General features: G+C 40.2%; 1 protein-coding gene and 1 pseudogene across 5 annotated transcripts in view; both read left to right on the top strand.

The window, feature by feature from the left end:
• DNAJC2 (DnaJ heat shock protein family (Hsp40) member C2) overlaps nucleotides 1-18770 on the top strand; it is a 34782-nt gene that overhangs the window by 3037 nt on the left and 12975 nt on the right. For 2 of the 4 annotated variants that reach the window (XM_026446889.1, XM_026446890.2), the window contains exons 3-9: nucleotides 3576-3651; nucleotides 13668-13766; nucleotides 14044-14090; nucleotides 14736-14877; nucleotides 16885-16965; nucleotides 17783-17848; nucleotides 18664-18755. In XM_026446889.1, coding sequence (XP_026302674.1) covers nucleotides 14744-14877; nucleotides 16885-16965; nucleotides 17783-17848; nucleotides 18664-18755 — 373 coding nt within the window. In that variant the 5' untranslated portion in view covers nucleotides 3576-3651; nucleotides 13668-13766; nucleotides 14044-14090; nucleotides 14736-14743. The remainder of the gene's footprint in view (nucleotides 1-3575; nucleotides 3652-13667; nucleotides 13767-14043; nucleotides 14091-14735; nucleotides 14878-16884; nucleotides 16966-17782; nucleotides 17849-18663; nucleotides 18756-18770) is intronic. The other 2 variants (XM_023192557.2, XM_023192556.3) reach the window with 1 other exon arrangement.
• LOC111526708 lies at nucleotides 12192-13165 on the top strand (annotated as a pseudogene). The gene has a single exon (XR_002726472.3). The product of XR_002726472.3 is annotated as a proteasome subunit beta type-1 pseudogene (transcript).

Below are 18770 nucleotides of genomic sequence, written 5' to 3'. Positions count from 1 at the left end.
ATCTAGTGCCCTTAAAATCTTTTGGACTCTAGACCAAACTCTGTTGTGTCCTTTTTACACCGTGCTAAAGAAGGAATTAAAATTTATTTTGGGGACAGTAAGATGCCATCAAAAGTTTCTTAGCTAATTTTAGAAAAGTAATTCCCTTGGCAGTACAAAAAATTGCTTGAAAGGGGGCAAGGGACTGGAGGGGAAGTGAATAGTTTACTGTTATAGGGCTAGTGCACTAAGGCAGACCTGTGACTGAATCCTTGAACTTACTGTGTGGCTGAGTTTTGAGGAAGAAGGGTCAGATTTCCTTTTTTTGGAGGTAGAATTGATAGGCTTTGGTGACCCTGGCTGTGTGGCACCAGAGAAAGGGAAGTATTCAGAGGTCCTCCCCAGCATTAGGGCTTGAGTGACCTGCTAGAGTGTGAGGTCAGTAACCAATGCTGGGATGAGGATAAGAATGTGGGAGGTGCCGTTTGTGTCCAGGTTTGGCTATGTGAAGACTGAGGTTTGGTACCATAGTGGTGAAGCTGTCTAGTAGATGGTTCGAAATTGGTCTATGACTCCAAAAAGAGGTCAGAGCCAAAGACTTTTTGAAGTCCTTGGCACATAGTGGTAGTTGCTGTGGGGAATTGAATGACATCAGCAAGGGTCAAAAGTATAAACAAATAGATAATGCTTTAGTAGCTACTTATATAGTAGCTAAATGTGTATGCTGTGGAATTGGAGTGCCTGAATTCAAATCTGGTTCTGCCATTTGGTGCACTTGGACCTTGGGAAAGTTCCCAGACATGTGTGTACTTCATTTCCCTTGTTGCTACAGTGAGATTGTTAACAGCTCAGAGGTTTATCTTGAGGATTAATAAAAGGATGCTTATAAAGCGCTTCAGTTAGTACTTGCCACATGATAAATGCCAAACAAATAGTGGATAAAAAGAGTTCCTATGTCATTGGTTGTTTAGAGGACTAAATGAGCTAAGGCATATGTATAAAACACTTGGAAAAGTAAGCACTCAGAAAGTGTTAGCTGATTCTCCCACCACCTCATCCATTTAAAAAAAAGAGACTGAACATTGAGGAGCATGGATATTTCCAGGGTAGGAAGAGGAGGAAAACAGCAGAGGATACTAAGAAGGGTAACAGAAGTAGAAAGAAAACAAGGAAAAAGACACTTTGTTATTTGAAAAAAAGACTTCCTAAACATCAGGCACCGTATTCTTCCAGAAACTAAGGGAGGAGCAAGAGGGAAAAAGAGGCAGGGTGCGGTGGCTCATGCCTATAATCCCAGCACTTTCGGAGACTGAGTCGGGCAGATCACCCAAGGTCAGGAGTTCGAGACCAGTCTGACCAACGTGGTGAAACCCCATCTCTAATAAAAATACAAAATTAGCCAGGCCTGGCAGCGCATGCCTGTAATCCTAGCTACTTGGGAGGCTGAGGCAGGAGAATCGCTTCAACCCAGGAGGTGGAGGTTGCGATGAGCCGAGATCACACAATTGCACTCCAGCCTGGGCAACAAGAGCAAAACTTTGTCTCAAAAAATAAAAAGGGAAAAAGAGTCACTTGTGTCACTGCTTCAGAAAAAGGTCAGTCACATAACATGAAAAATTATTTTAAAAAACATTGTACCGGACATGGTGACACATGCTTGTAATCCCAGCTACTCAGGAGGCTGAAACAGGAGAATCGCTTGAACCTGGGAGGTGGAGGTTGCTGTGAGCTGAGATCGTGCCACTGCACTCCAGCCTGGGCAACAAGAGCAAAACTCCATCTCAAAAAAAAAAAAAAAAAACATTGGATTTAACAAACTACTTCAGTGCTCTCATTGAAAGCAGGTTGAGTAAAATGATTGGGAAGGCAAGAGATTACAGTGGATGAGGAGTGATTAGGAAGTGATGAAGTAGGACCAAAGTGTAAATACCCTTTCAAAGCTGGGTAGTAAAGAAAATGAGAGAAGATAGTAACTTGAGAAGAAGGCAGAGTCAGGAAAAGACAGAACTGGGGAGTGTCGAGATCTTTAAGAGGGAGAAGGTCTTTGGTATAGAAAGAAGTAGATTGTATCAGAGTAAGGTAGCAGGGTTCATTCACTTGTTCGGTTTCTTTTCATTCATCAAATAGGGATCAAACACCATGTCAGATACTGTTCTAGGTGCTGAGGATACTGTACTGAACAAGACAGTATTACTGCTTCCACATAGCTTATATTCCAGTGACACAATAAGTAAAACAAGAACATGTAGCCATAAGTGCCATAGGATGACCATAAGCTATCAACAGGTGCTAAGAGAAAAAAGGGGTCTTTGGTCAAGTAGGTTTGGAAGATGCTAGGTTTTACAGGTTTCTGTTTATTTGTTAAATCTAATTACAGGACTTCTCAGAGCCTTTCTTAGGCTTTTGTGCCTATAAATCATCAAGGAGGCTATGTAATAGTCCACATTTACCCTTTTTTAAATTTATATTTTATTTTATTTTATTTTTTTTGATGCAGAGTCTCACTCTGTTGCCCAGGGTGGAGTGCAGTGGCATGGTATCGGCTCACTGCAACCTCCGCCTCCCAGATTCAAGCAATTCTCCTGCCTCAGCGTCCCAAGTAGCTGGGATTACAGGTGGGCACCACCATGCCCGGCTAATTTTTGTATTTTTGGTAGAGACAGGATTTCACCATGTTAGCCAGGCTTTTCTCAAACTCCTGACCTCATGATCCGCCCACCTCAGCCTCCCAAAGCACTGGGATTATAGGCGTGAACTAGCACACCCTGCCTTTTTTCTAAAGACAGGGTCTTGGCCCGGTGCGGTGGCTCACACCTGTAATCCCTTGACCCTTTGGGAGGCCAAGGCAGGTAGATCACCTGAGGTCAGGAGTTCGAGACCAGCCTGACCAACAAGGTGAAACCCTGTCTCTACTAAAAATACAAAAATTAGCCAGGCATGGTGGTGTGCACCTGTAACCCTGGCAACTTGGGAGGCTGAGGCAGGAGAATTGCTTGAACCCGGGAGACAGAGGTTGCAGTGAGCCAAAATGGCACCATTGCACTCCAGCCTGGGCAACAGAGCAAGACTCTGTCTCAAAAAAGTAAAATCTTAAAATCATAAAAAAAAAAAAAAGAAAAAAAGACAGGGTCTTGCTCTGTCACCTATCCTGGAGTGCAGTGGCATCATCAAGCTCACTGCAGTCTCTACTTACCAGATTCAAGCAATCTTCCTACTTCTGACTCCTGAGTAGCTGTAACTACAGGTGCACACCACCACACCCAGCTAATTTTTAAAAAATTTTTTTGTGGAGACAGGAATCTTGCTTTGTTGCCCAGGCTGGCCTCATATTCCTGGGCTCAAGCAATCCTCCACCTGGGCCTCCCAAAGTGCTAGGATTATAGGCTTTAACCATGGCACCCAGCCTAATCCACATTTCTCAACCGTACATGACCATAGAACCTGTTTTATACAGAACCTTTTACCAGACACCTGATGAAATGTCGCTTTGGGAAATGCTATATTAAGGTACCAATATAGCATTGGTACCTTATAACACAAGGGATGGAATATATTGGCTCCATTTCAAATTTGACTCCCTTTTGTGTTTTTATCAGAACCAAGATCATTATGCAGTTCTTGGACTTGGCCATGTGAGATACAAGGCTACACAGAGACAGATCAAAGCAGCTCGTAAGTACTTAGTTATTTTGAAATAATCACATATCTGTTATAGGAACACCCTATGCTTTAAGTACTTAGTTATTTTGAAATAATCACGTATCTGGTATAGGAACACCCTATGCTTTTTAAAAGATACACGGTATCATAGTCTGCAGCCGTAACTACATTTAACAGCATGTGTTATATTGTCATAACAAGCAAAAAACCATGGTCTCCCTTGCCTTCAGAATCAGAAGAAAGCAATCCATTTTACATGTAGACTTTCCCATTAGGGATAAGAAATTAGGATGGGTGTGTGTGTGTGGATACAGAATATTCTCCCAATGGCAAGCTTTTAAAAAATAATACTTCGCCTCTCTTTAGAAGTATGGCCAGCTGTACTTAGTGGATACTGCCTTTTTCTTTGTTTTTTTTTTTAGGTTATTTTGTAATCTTAGGTCACACCTTTATAGATATCACCCTGTCTTCTGTCCAAGAAAGTTGTCTGATGTTTTATTGTTGTTTTCATTGACAAGGTTAAAATTTGGCATGGGACAGGGTAATGTTGGGACCCCAGTCTTCATATGCCTTATAAAACACCATCCCTTAATGCTCCTAAATGTCCTATGCTTTGCAATCCGGTGGACATAATTTCTTATACACGTGATCAGTTCAACTAATAAAGTTTAGTGAAAGAGTTAAGAGATAAAGGTGATCAGTTTTCTATCTTAGGAGAATGGGAATGTTCTGCTCTCCACTCTAGAGAATGGGTAATGAGGTCAGAGAGGGTAAGATTGTGGCCACATGGAAAAGGAGTAGGGAGTCAGGGCCTGTCAAGAAGAGGAGGCATTATACTTGAAGGAAGATGACTGAATAAGAACGCCTATGCTAAAAATTATTAGTCAATACTTAGTATAGTATAGTATAACTCAAAATCGTCCCCATTACATTTAGGAAAATCACAGGAAATATTTTTTAACAAAGTGAAGGAATTTATCAGATTATTTTAAACCAGATTTGTTTAAAGGCTGGCGTGATTCTAGGCAAAGCATATGCTAATACATGTGAATAGTTATTCCAGTATACATAAATGCCAGAAAAATCCATTTGCCACGTACAAGTGTTTGTAAAGTTTTACTATATGAAAGAAGTTTTACTATATTAAAGTTGGCTGGGCGTGGTGGCTCACGGCTATAATCCCAGCACCTTGGGAGGCCAAGATGGGTGATCACCTGAGGTCAGGAGTACGAGACCAGCCTGGAAAACATGGTGAAACCCTGTCTCTACTAAAAGTACAAAAAAATTAGCTGGGCATGGTGGCAGGCACCTGTAATTCCAGCTACTTGTGAGACTGAGGCAGGAGAATCGCTTGAACCCAGGAGGTGGAGGTTGCATTGAGCCGAGGTCGCGCCATCGCACTCCAGCCTGAGCAACAAGAGTGAGACTCTGTTTCCAAAAAAAAAAATGAATAGCATAAAAAGACCAAATATGTCTCAATACAGATAAATTTGTTAATTAGAATTGATATATAACTGTGAAAATAGTTTGTGTTTTAAGGTGAAATAATTCTTTGTTTCTCAAAAGATTAAAAATGTGCAATAAATTGCAAAAGAAACATTCATTTGCTTCTGTTAAATTCACCCTCTTTTTTTGAGACAGAATTTCACACTTGTTGCCCAGGCTGGAGTGCAATGGGGCGATCTCGGCTCTCTGCAACCTCCATCTCCTGGGTTGAAGCGATTCTCCTGCCTCAGCCTCCTGAGTAGCTGGGGTTACAGGCATGTGCCACCACGCCTGGCTAATTTTGTATTTTTTGTAGGGACGGGATTTCACCATGTGGGTCAGGCTGGTCTCGAACTCCCGACCTCAGGTGATCCACCCACGTCGGCCTCTCAGGGTGCTGGGATTACAGGCGTGAGCCACAGCACCCGTCCTACATCCACTCTTTTTATTGGCCTTGTAGAAATAGATTTTTAGCCAGGTACAGTAGCTCACACCGGTAATCCCAACACTTTGGAAGGCCAAGGCAGGCGGATTACTTGAGGCTGGAGTTCAATACCAGCCTGGCCAGCGTGGTGAAACCCCATCTCTACTAAAAATACAAAAATCAGCCAGGTGCGGTGGTGCATGCGTGTAAGCCCAACTACTTGGGAGGCCGAGACATGAGAATCGCTTGAACCTGGGAGGCAGAAGTTGCAGTGAACTGAAATTGTACCACTGTAGTCCAACCTGAGCAACAGAGCTTGAGACTCTGTCTCATTAAAAAGGAAAAGAGGCGGCCGGGCGCGGTGGCTCAAGCCTGTAATCCCAGCACTTTGGGAGGCCGAGACGGGCGGATCACGAGGTCAGGAGATCGAGACCATCCTGGCTAACACGGTGAAACCCCGTCTCTACTTAAAAAAAATACAAAACACTAGCTGGGCGAGGTGGCGGGCACCTGTAGCCCCAGCTACTCGGGAGGCTGAGGCAGGAGAATGGCGTGAACCCGGGAGGCAGAGTTTGCAGTGAGCTGAGATCCGGCCACTGCACTCCAGCCTGGGCGACAGAGTGAGACTCTGTCTCAAAAAAAAAGGAAAAGAAAAGAAATATAGCTTTTGAATATGTATTCTCTAGCCAAAAGTTTTGTAGCACCAGTGCAGAGATTGTTAACAATAAGGGTAATTATAACTTACTCTCTACCACCCTTGCGGAATATTCCATCAGTCTTTATTCAGAAAGAAGCTGTCATTCTTGCACCTCTGTCACTATAAAACACAGTTGCTACTCCCTGCTTTCTGAAAATCTATCTAAAAGTTAAAATGCAGAGTTACTGTTTGCAAATCTGTAATTATTAGCACAAACAAACCTAATGAAAATGTAAGTCTGGTACCATTTGAGGGCCTTTGAGTGCTTGCTTCATATTACAAGCAAAGTTATTTTTGTTGAGTATATTTTGAATGTCAGTAATGAAAATAAATTGTGAAGTAGGAGCTGGCTGTGCTGGCTCACGCCTGTAATCCTAGCACTTTGGGAGGCTGAGGCGGGTGGATCACCTGAGGTCAGGCGTTCGAGACCAGCCTGGCCAACATGGCGAAACCCCGTCTCTACTAAAAATACAAAAATATTAGCTGGGAGTAGTGGTGGGTGCCTGTAATCCCAGCTACTCCGGAGGCTGAGGCAGGAGAATGGCGTGAACCCAGGAGTTGGAGCTTGCAGTGAGCCGAGATAATGCCACTGCACCTCAGAAACTGGAAATCACCCAAATGTTTAATAACATGGAAATAGATAAGCAAACTGCTATATATTTTGGTGCAGTGTAATACTAATCAGCAATTTTTAAAAGAACAAATTGCCAATACACAGAAAAACATGGATGAATTTCAAACCATGAGTAAAAGAAGCCAGACACAGACATACTGTAAGTTACATCTACTTGAAGCTCAAGAACATACAAAAGTGGTGACAGGCATCAGAAAATGGTTGCCTCAGCTGGTAGAGGATGGGAGCCCAGTGGAAAAGGGTACAAGGGAACTTTTTGGATGATGGAAATGGCCTGTGTTTTCTTTTGGGTAGCAGTTACATGAGTGTATATGATTGTCAAAACTCACTGAACTTAATGAATTCTTAAAATCTGGGCATTTATTTTATGTAAATTTTATCTCAGTTGAATCAGATAGATATGATTAAACAAACCAAAAATACCAGTCACTTGGGAAATTAAATATATTCTTTTGAGCCTAGACAGAAATAAAAATTATGCAATAGATTTCTTTTTTTCCACAAAATTAAGATTACTGCTTTACCAAAACTTAAGGACTGGCAGCTAGAGCTGTACTTTAAGTAAATTCATTGCCTTAACCTATTCTGTTACTTTTTTCAAAAGAGGGAAAAAAGATAAGGTGGAAATTCAATTCAGAGGTTTAAAAGAATAGCACAAAGGAAGATGTAGGAAGAAAATAAATAAGACAATATCCCAAAATGGGTTTTATAAGAAGAATAAACAAATACAAGTTGAGCATCCCTAATCCAAAAATCCAAAGTCCAAAATGCTCCAAATTGTGAGTGCCAGTATGACACTTCAAAGGAAATGCTCACTGGAGGATTTTCGATTTTCAGATTTGGAATGGATGCTCACCCAGTAAGTATAATGCAGATATTCCAAAATCTAAAAAAATTTGAAATCCCAAACGCTTTTGGTCCCAAGCATTTCAGAGACAGGATACTCACAACGTAGTGAAATACACAAAGAGTTAATCATGGTGGCTCATGCCTGTGATCCCAGCATTTGGAAGGCTGAGGTGGGTGGATTGCTTGAGCTCTGTAGTTCAAGACCAGGCTGGACAACATGGCAAAACCCCATTTCTACAAAAAATACAAAAATTAGCTGGGCATAGTGGTGCGTGCCCATGCTGCTCAGAAGGCTGAGATAGCGCTTGAGCCCAGGAGGTGAAGAAGCCATGCAGTGAGCCATGATCACACCACTGCACTCCACCCTGGACAGTAGTAAGACCCTGTCCCCCTGCCCTCGCAAGAAAAAGAAACAAAAAAGGATGAAAACATTAAAGTTACCAAAGGATTTACTCCTAAAAACAATTTTTAGGCCCAGATCATTTTTCAGGTGAATTGTTTCAAGTGTTAAAGAATCAAACATTCTAATACTGAATATAAACTTGATTTTTTATTTTGTAATTGGAGAATCAGTTAATCATAAACTGTTTTGGAATAATTCATTTTGTTAAGTTGTAAAGTTTAATGTAATCTGAGTATGCAAAACCTAGCAGAGAGCTCAAAAAATCCTACAAACAATTCCTATTAATATAATGAAAAAAAAACCCAGTTAAAATGTTAAAACAATAGCAAATTCAAGAAAAGGGAATTTTTATACACTGTTGGTAGGAATGTAAATTAGCATAGCCACTATAGAAAATAGTATGGAGATTTCTCAAAAAATTAAAAATAGAATTACCATATAGCCCAGCAGTCCCACTACTGGATATTTATCCAAAGAAAAAGAAAACAGTATGTCAAAGGGTTACTTGCACTCCCATGTTTTTATTGCAGCTCTGTTTATAATAACAAAGATAAGGAATCCACCTAAGTGTCCATCAGCAGTCTAATGGATAAAGAAAATGTATATGTACACAATGGGATACCACTCAGCCATAAAAAAGAATGAAATCATGTCTGCAGCAATATGGATGGAACTGGAGGTCATTATGTTGAGTGAAATAAACTAGGCACAGGAAAGCAAATATTGCATGTTCTCACTTTTGAGAACAGTGGGAGCTTAAAAAGTTGATCTCATGGAGGTAGTAGATAGAATGATAGATACCAGAGGCTGGGAAGGGTGTTGGGGGGAGAGGGATAAAGAGAGGTTGGTCAATGGACACAAGCATACAGTTAGAAGGAATAAGTCCCAGTGTTCTGTAGCAGAGTGGGGTGACAATAGTTAACAATAATGTATTGTATATTTCAAAATAGCTAGAAGAGAGAACTTGAAATGTTCATAATACATAGAAATAATAAACACTCAAGTTGATGGATACCCAAATACCCTGACTTGATCATTATATGGTTTATGCATGTATCATGAATTATGCACAAAATGAGGCCAGGCACAGTGGCTCATGCCTGTAATCCCGGCACTTTGGGAGGCCGAGCCGGGCGGATCATGAGGTCAGGAGTTCGAGACCAAGCCTGGCCAACGTGGTGAAACCCTGTCTCTACTAAAAATACAAAAATTAGCTGAATGTGGTGGCAGGTGCCTGTAATCCCAGATACTTCGGAGGCTGAGACAGGAGAATCGCTTGAACCCAGGAGGCGGAGGTTGCAGTGAGCCGAGATTGTGCCATTGCACTCCAGCCTGGCCAACAGAGTGAGACTCAATCTCAAAAAAAAAAAAATGGATTTTGTTCGTGTATTATGAACAAAATATCACATGTACCCTCTCAGTGGGTACAGATACTTGTATTATGAAAAAATAGTGGCCAGGTGTGGTGGCGCAGGCCTGTAATTCTAGCACTTTGGGAGGCCATGGTGGGAGGATCGCTTGAGCCCAGGAGTTCAAGACCAGCCTGGCCAATATGGCGAAACCCCTTCCCTACAAAAAATTTAAAAAGTTAGCAAGGCATGGTGGAGCGCACCTGTAATCCCAGCCACTTGAGAGGCTGAGGTGGGAGGATCACCTGAGCCTGGGAGGTTAAGGCTGCAGTGAGCCAAGATCGTGCCTCTGTGCTCTAGCCTGGGCAACAGAGTGAGACCCTGTCTCAAAATAAAATAAAATAACAAATGCAATTTAACAGTATACTAAAAGAATAATAGTGTTCATGAACACAGAGTTTCTCTCAGGTATCCAACTTAGGAAGTATATTAATATAGCAGAATTATAGCTCAGATAATATTAAATCTATGTGATTTCCTAAGTAGGTAGTGAAAACACATACCACAGTTTAACACCCATTCCTTTTTGATAAGAATTTTGAAAAGAAATGTAGTTAATTCCCTACTTTGATAACTGTTTCAGGCCCACAGCTAGCAAACTTTTAGCTATGTGGCATTAATGCTGTTACCTAAAATCCAGGGGTGAAGCAGCCTGCATTTTATTTTTTATGCTCTTTTGGGAGTTTGGGTTAGTGAGTTAAGTTATTAAATAAGAGACAACTGTTGGAAAAAAGGAAATAAATACATTTGTAGATAATATAGGATCTGCCTGGAAAAGCAAAAGAGAGGCCGGGCGCGGTGGCTCAAGCCTGTAATCCCAGCACTTTGGGAGGCCGAGACGGGCGGATCACGAGGTCAGGAGATCGAGACCATCCTGGCTAACACGGTGAAACCCCGTCTCTACTAAAAAATACAAAAAATTAGCCGGGCGAGGTGACAGGCGTCTGTGGTCCCAGCTACTCAGGAGGCTGAGGCAGGAGAATGGCATGAACCCGGGAGGCGGAGCTTGCAGTGAGCTGAGATCCGGCCACTGCACTCCAGCCTGGGCGACAGAGCGAGACTCCGTCTCAAAAAAAAAAAAAAAAAGAAAAGAAAAGCAAAAGAGAGTTAAGGGACTAGATGCAAGAAAAATAAGCAAAAATTACAGTTTTTGTAAGTTACCATCAAATATATAAGAAAGCTGTGGTCATTGTAAAGATAACCCCAGGGCAACAATAAGTAACCAAAACAAGTCCTTGTAAAATTTACTGTTATAAAGATAGTATCACAAATCAGTAGAATAGGGAAGGATTATTAAATCACAGTAAGATTTTGAAAAATGACAAGTTTAGATACTTTCTTGGCTATATTAAAATTCCAAAAAGATTTAAAAATTTCTTCAATCTAACTGTAGGAAATATTAATGAAACTAGAACTATTATAAGTACTAGAAGAAATTATAAATGATCAGTAAATGTAAATAAAAATGACTAAGTTTTTTAAAAAACATAAGTGTTAACAAAACAGTTGGGAAAAAATTAGCAATAAACATAGTGAATTAGGAGAGGCAGCATTCAAACACAGGCTGAGGAGTCACGCTGTCTGGATTAGAGCCCGACTTGGCTGGAAATTTGAGCAAGTTGCAGTGGTAGTGGCTACATAACATCTCTGTGCCTCGTTTTCCTCATCTATAAAATGGAGACAGTAATAGTACTTTCTTCATAGGATCATGGAGAATATTAACTGGTAGACAGGCCTGGCACATGTCAGCTGCTCCGTAGATGTTAACAGCTAGCCATTATTTATTGTAAAGTGACACACAGAGTCAGAAGAAAAACTGAGACAGCCCCTCCTTTTTCCCGTTAAAGGATGAAAAACAAAAAAATTGTTGACCACCAGTGATAATCACAAATTTTAAATAATTATACCTACTGTGGCTGAGGCTGTGGTGAAAGAATATTCACATAGGAGTATGAAATAGTATGCCTTTTGGAAAATAACTTGTTCCATTTCCATTCACGAAGTTCACTTCTGTGATTATATCCTGAGAAAGAATCCTAAATAAGGAAAAATACTTATATTTAAAATTACTCAAGTTGGCATTATTTATTATAATGCAAAATTGGAAATGGCCCAAGTGTCCAACAGTAGAGAAATGCCTAAATTACAACAAATCTACTTGTAATACTGTATTAAGCAGTCATTTGAAAGAAAAATTTGAAGAGTTTACAAGGAAAAAACCATGGAAAATGCAAATGCTATAATGTGAAGTTGAGAAAAGCAGAATATAAATTAGTACATATGATTACACCTGAATTTTTTTGTTCTTCTTCTTCTTTTTGAGACAGAGTCTCACTCACCCAGGCTGGAATGCAGTGGCGCCATCTCAGCTCACTGCAACCTCCACTTCGTGGGTTCAAGCGATTCTTATGTCTGAGCCACCGGAGTAGCTGGGACCACAGGCATGCACCACCACACCCATCTAGTTTTTGTATTTTTAGTAGAAACCAGGTTTTGCCATATTGGCCAGGCTGGTCTTGAACTCCTGACCTCAAGTGATCCTCCCAGCTTGGCCTCCCAAAGTGCTGGGATTACAAGCATGAGCCACCATGCCCAGCCTACACCTGAATTTTTAAAAGCACATGCTTAAGAAAACAAAAATATCTATGCAGAAATACACCAAAATGTTAACAGTCACTGTCGTTGGCTAGGGGCACTTTGGCTAGTTCTTAAAATAATTATTTCAAGGTCCGGTCACGGCAGCCATCTCGCCGTGAGACAGCAGGTGTCGGAGCAGCAGGCGCAGTTGTACGATGTTGTCTTCCATAGCCATGTATTCGGCTCCTGGCAGAGACTTGGGGATGGAGCCGCACAGAGCCGCGGGCCCTTTGCAGATGCGATTTTCACCCTACGCTTTTAACGGAGGTACTGTACTGGCAATTGCTGGAGAAGATTTTGCAATTGTTGCTTCTGATACTCGACTGAGTGAAGGGTTTTCAATTCATACCCGGGATAGCCCCAAATGTTACAAATTAAGAGACAAAACAGTCATGGGATGCAGTGGTTTTCATGGAGACTGTCTTACCCTGACAAAGATTATTGAAGCAAGACTAAAGATGTATAAGCATTCCAATAATAAGGCCATGACTATGGGGGCAATTGCTGCAATGCTGTCTACGATCCTGTATTCAAGGCGCTTCTTTCCATGCTATGTTTACAACATCATCGGTGGACTTGATGAAGAAGGAAAGGGGGCTGTATACAGCTTTGACCCAGTAGGGTCTTACCAGAGAGACTCCTTCAAGGCTGGAGGCTCAGCAAGTGCCATGCTACAGCCCCTGCTTGACAACCAGGTTGGTTTTAAGAACATGCAGAATGTGGAGCATGTCCCGCTGTCCTTGGACAGAGCCATGCGGCTGGTGAAAGATGTCTTTATTTCTGCGGCTGAGAGAGACGTTTACACTGGGGACGCGCTCCGGATCTGCATAGTGACCAAAGAGGGCATCAGGGAGGAAACTATTCCCTTAAGGAAGGACTGATCTGTGTGCTGTTAATCACCAATCAGTTCAGAACTGGTTGATTTTGTACTTTGGAACTGTACCTTGTATGGTTTTGTTTATTAAAAGAGAAAACTGAAGTAAAAAAAAAATAATAATAATAATAATTATTATTATTATTATTTCAAGCCGGGCACAGTTTCTGACACCTGTAATCCCAGCACTTTGGGAGGCTGAGGTGGGTGGATCACCTGAGGTCAGGAGTTCAAGACCGGCCTGGCCAACATAGTGAAACCTTGTTTCTACTAAAAATACAAAAAATTAGCTGAGCGTGGTGGGGGCACCCGTAACCCCAGCTACTCGGGAGGCTGAGGCAGGAGAATCACTTGAACCTGGGAGGCGGAGGTTACAGTGAGCTGAGATCGCGCCATTACACTCCAGCCTGGGCAACGAGAGCAAAACTCCATCTCAGAAAAAAATAATAATAAATCAGTTTATAATTTTCACATTGAATAATCATATATTTTACTGTGGGAGAAAAGATTCTAATATTAGCCTTATGATTTTAGAAATGGTCTACATGTAGCTCATTTTTATCTTTAGTTTTGGTGCTTAAAGTGACAAATTATCTCAATCTGACTGGTTTTGTAGATAAAGCAATGGTTTTAAAACATCACCCAGACAAACGGAAAGCAGCTGGTGAACCAATAAAAGAAGGAGATAATGACTACTTCACTTGCATAACTAAAGGTAAGAAAATGCTTTAGAGTCAGGAATTTCTAATAGTAATTGTTATTTATTAATTGCTGGGATTGGGTTTCTTATGCATACTGTAGTTCATTCAACTATCCTTTGACGTTTTAAAACATTTCAGTTATATCAAGTTATTTCTAATCATCACCCCAGAGCCTCACTACACAAAGTGAGGTTTCCCCAGCCAGCAGCATCAGCAACACCTGGCAGATTATTAGAAATGCAGTCTCAGGCCCTGCCCCAAACCTACTGATTAAAATCTGCATTTTAACAGGATCCCCAGGTGATTCTTATCAGAAGCTCATCCTACAGTTAATTCATGTAAGTGTTCTATTTAATGATGAGAATACTAAGATTTTTTTTTTTTTTTCGTTTCAGATGCTTTATGGGACTAAACTGTTCCTCAGATGTTTTGCTAGCCTAGTTTAAATCAAGAAGTTGATTATATCCTAGTACAGACCCTACAGTTACTTATTGCTATTTACATACACATCACTAAGCAAATTAATATAGGTTGGCACCATTTCTAAATGTTTCCTTAAATGTGATTTTACATTTTGATGCTAATTTTTAAACAGTTGTATGCACACCGTTCAAATTTACTCTTTGCCAGCTCTCTTACACAGTGCTCCAGAAGCCTAAGATCCTTCGATCTTTTACAACCTTGGGATCTAACAGTTAACTTACTAGCTATTTCTTTTTCCCCAGAGTCATCTGTTCTCTTGAAGGGTGGGTGATACTGTTTTGTCACTTGTCTACTAGAAAAATAAAGAAGGAATTAAGTCCAGTTAGATCTAGTAGTGCTAAAGCTGTTGTTACCTAAATTAAATCCTCCCCAACCTGCAAACAAAATTTTCAAATATGAAAATTAATGACTTTTATGTTTTAAGGAGGGAAATATTTGTTTTCTTGAAGAAAAAAATAGGTAAAGTTATGGTGATATGATCTTAACAATTTTTTTCTCAGCTTATGAAATGTTATCTGATCCAGTGAAAAGACGAGCATTTAACAGTGTAGATCCTACTTTTGATAACTCAGTTCCTTCTAAAAGTGAAGCAAAGGATAATTTCTTCGAAGTGTTTTCCCCAGTGTTTGAAAGGAATTCCAGGTGAGTTAAGGCATCCCTTTTGATCGTAGTGCCCTCTTGGCTTGTTTCTTGTAGTCTTCCAGGTTTCTGTTTTTTCCCTCTGATGATGGTTTCATTTATAGATTATTTCCACTGTCCCACTTTCTCTTCCTCCTCCTCCTCCTCCTTCTCTGCAATATTGAGCCCTTCTGGTGAACTTACTGTTCTCATTTATATTGCTTCCTGAACAGAAGTTATACATTTCCATAGTAAAATTTCTGTTCAATTTATGGGAGGTTTCTCTTTTAAATTTACTTGGGCTGGGCACAGTGGCTCACACGTGTAATCCCAGCACTGTGGAAGGCCGAGGTAGACGGATCACCTGAGAGCAGGAGTTCAAGACCAGCCTGACCAACATGGTGAAATCCCGTCTCTACTAAAATACAAAAATTAGCCGGCCGTGGAGGTGTACGCCTGTAATCCCAGTTCCTTGGGAGGCTGAGACAGGTGTTTCACTTGAACCCAGGAGACGGTGGTTGCAGTGAGCCGAGATCGTGCCAGCACACTCCAACCTGGGCGGCTGAGTGAGACTCCATCTCAAAAAACAAAAAAAAAATTTTTGAGAGAAATAATAGTATCTGATATAGTGTGATTCTTACACTTAGGTGACAGTAATTTTCCATTCTTTGATTTCCTCTTTATGAATGAGTATACTACTCTGACTCATTGTCAGTTGAGAAAAGCCTTTGTTCTTTATTTGATCATCTGATTATCATAAGGCTTCTTTGACAAAACATTATTTATGATTAAAGCATACATTTTATTTCATTAAAGTTTGTTTTAAAATAGCGTGTACCAATATTATTTTACATCTTTTATTTTCCATCTGCGTTGGCAGGTTCCCTTAAAGCACATCTTAGCTGCACATTGGAATTACCTGGAGAATAGGAAGAACTCCTGATGCCTGTGTTCCCCCGGAAAGATTCTGATTTATTGGTTTGAATTCCCGTGGGGATTTTTAAGGTTCCCAGGTGATTCTACTGTGCAGCCAAATTTGAGAACCACTTCGGTTAGCGGTTTGGCGCCGCCTAGTATTTCCACCATCTTATCTCCCTTGGATTTCACGTTTATTTTTGTTTGTTTGTTTTTGTTTTTTTCTTTGTTTATTTTGAGACAGGGTCTTGCTCTGTTGCCAAGGCTGGAGTGCAGTGGCACGATCTTGGCTCACCGCAACCTCTGCCTCCCAGGTTCAAGCAATTCTCCTGCCTCCGCCCCCTGAGTAGCTGAGATTATAGGAATCTGCCGCCACTAATTTGTCTATTGTTAGTAGAGACAGAGTTTCACCATACTGGCCAGACTGGTCTCAAACTCCTGACCTCAGGTGATCCACTGGCCTCAGTCTCCCAAAGTGCTGGGATTACGGGCGTGAGCCACAGTGTCTGGCCACATTTGTTTTATAACAGTGCTGAGGTGGTAAAAAGGAGTAGTATATTTTTCTGTGTAATGATTTCAGAGAGTAGAAAACATGGATCAGTAGCAGCCTCAGGATCCTTTTCAGCAGTGATCGATGAAGTGCTGAGCCAAGAAATCTGGCTCTAAGGGGAAGGTGGTGGTGGTGATGGGGTAGAAATTACTTCCCTCTGTGAATATTTAAATTAACATTTTTAAAGGGCTAGGCCTACAGATTGTTGTTGTGCTGCCTATTTAGGGACAGGAGCTTGGCAAAAGGAGCTAGCTGCCATTTTTCCTAGCTTGACTAGCAGCTGCTATGGCATTGTACTTTACAGAACTGAAGGTAAGCTGTGATTAGAAGGTTGTCCCGTGTTTCTCTCCTCACCCCAGTCTTTGTCTGGCCTCACTTTTCACACGCCTGTGTTGTTTCATACCCCACTGCTGACCTTCCAGCTCCATCTTCGAGTTATAGAGTTTGTAGGGAAGAGAAATCAGAGGGATTAGTTAAAACTATTGTTTTTAATAAATTAAGTTGTTTGTTGAACTTTTGTACATAATTTTTGAAGAATGTTAAGAATATTTCCTTTGATATTTCAGATGGTCAAATAAAAAAAATGTTCCTAAACTTGGTGATATGAATTCATCATTTGAAGATGTAGATATATTTTATTCTTTCTGGTAAGTGAATATACTGTTGGTATGGTGCTGTCATCTTTTAAAAAGAAAAGTATTCAATAAGTACTTGATTGTTTATAAATTAATTGAGATGGGCAAATTGCAGAACCTTCACTGAACAAAAGCACTCTGTTACTTTTGATATTTAGGCTTTTAAGATTTTCAGCCTGTTTTCTATTAATGAGATTTCTAGATATCAAGCACACGATGGTAGTAAAACATGAAAACTGCAGAGTCATTTGAATAAAAATAAGTACATTTTTATGTAGTTACTACTAAAAGTACTTGAGTTCATGAGGAAGGAGACAGTGCTATTTGTCTCTGTAACTAATTCACTAATTTTTAATAAACATAATAGTGGCCATTTTATGTGTGCTACATTTTCTCATCAAATGCCTAGTAAATACAAAAACAAAATCATGTAGAACAAAAATAACAAGATTTAGTTCTATCAGTTGTAATTGCTTTTACCTTCAGAGGATACAAACTGGATAAGAGATAACCACTACTAGGGTTACCTTCAGACTTGACAGACTGGCGAAACTGAAAGGCAAGGAAAATTTAAAAATAGGCCTTGGTCAAGCACAAAACCTAACAAAGAAGAGACAGCAGGGAAGTGTGGTTTTGATTATGGAGTGATGCGTGCATTTTAGATTTTCATACCAAATGCAATGTCATTAAAAAAGAAGAAAGACTTGACCTTAGTTTAATACTAGAAGAGAAGAAAGGTATCCATTAAAACAAATTCATCCACTTGCATTAAAAGGAATTTTTTTTCATTTGTTCTTTCTTGATTGTATATTATTTCTGTCTATATTAGGTATAATTTTGATTCTTGGAGAGAATTTTCTTATTTAGATGAAGAAGAAAAAGAAAAAGCGGAATGGTATGTATGCAAATCATTAATAATGGAAGGTATTTATTTGGTTCTCTGGTATTTGTGATGATGTAAAACTATGTCACATAAATTTTCTTTCAAATTTTTCTCTTTGTACATCTTTTTTAAGCAATTTTTTAATATTTTGAAATCCTTTCTCACAAGTTAAACAAGGTGGGCCCAGATCAATAATTGGTTAGGATATGCTTAAGAAATTGCCAAGCAAAATAACGTCAGCGCAGTTCGGCAAAATCTTTTTCTTCTGGTTGCTTAACCTAGGTTTTATTAGGTTTTGTTTGTTTGTTTGTTTTTTGTATGTGTGCAGAAATGCTTTTGACATGAATGTCCAAAAAATAAACCAGAATTAATATTAAATAGAACCACTGTTTAGTCCAGGCCTGCTGACTTATGCCTGTAATCCTAGCACTTTGGGAGGCTGAGGCAGGTGGATCACCTGAGGTCAGGAGTTCAAGACCAGCCTGGCCAACATGGCGAAACTCTGTCTCTACTAAAAGTACAAAAATTTGCCAGGCGTGGTGACAGGCACCTGTAATTCCAACTACTCCGGAGGCTAAGGCAGGAGACTCAGTTGAACCCGGGAGGCGGAGGTTGCAGTGAGCCGAAATCATGCCATTGCACTCCAGCCTGGGGGACGAGAGCAAAAATGCGTCTCAAAAAAGAAAAAGTCATTGTTTAATGTTAATAATGACGCAGCATTTTAACCTTCTAGGATGTTATTTGCATATTAATATTTTATAAAATATTACATTTTCCAGTCACAGTATCTATAAGCAGTAGTTTGTTTCCAATATTTTGTTTTATAGTCGTGATGAGAGGAGGTGGATTGAAAAGCAGAACAGAGCAACAAGAGCACAAAGAAAAAAAGAAGAAATGAACAGAATAAGAACATTAGTTGGTAAGTATAATTGAT

The sequence above is a fragment of the Piliocolobus tephrosceles genome, chromosome 8 (genome assembly GCF_002776525.5).
Source record: "Piliocolobus tephrosceles isolate RC106 chromosome 8, ASM277652v3, whole genome shotgun sequence".
Lineage (NCBI taxonomy): Eukaryota > Metazoa > Chordata > Mammalia > Primates > Cercopithecidae > Piliocolobus > Piliocolobus tephrosceles.
Note: the sequence above shows the minus strand (reverse complement) of the source record. Positions and strands in the feature narration are given on the sequence as shown.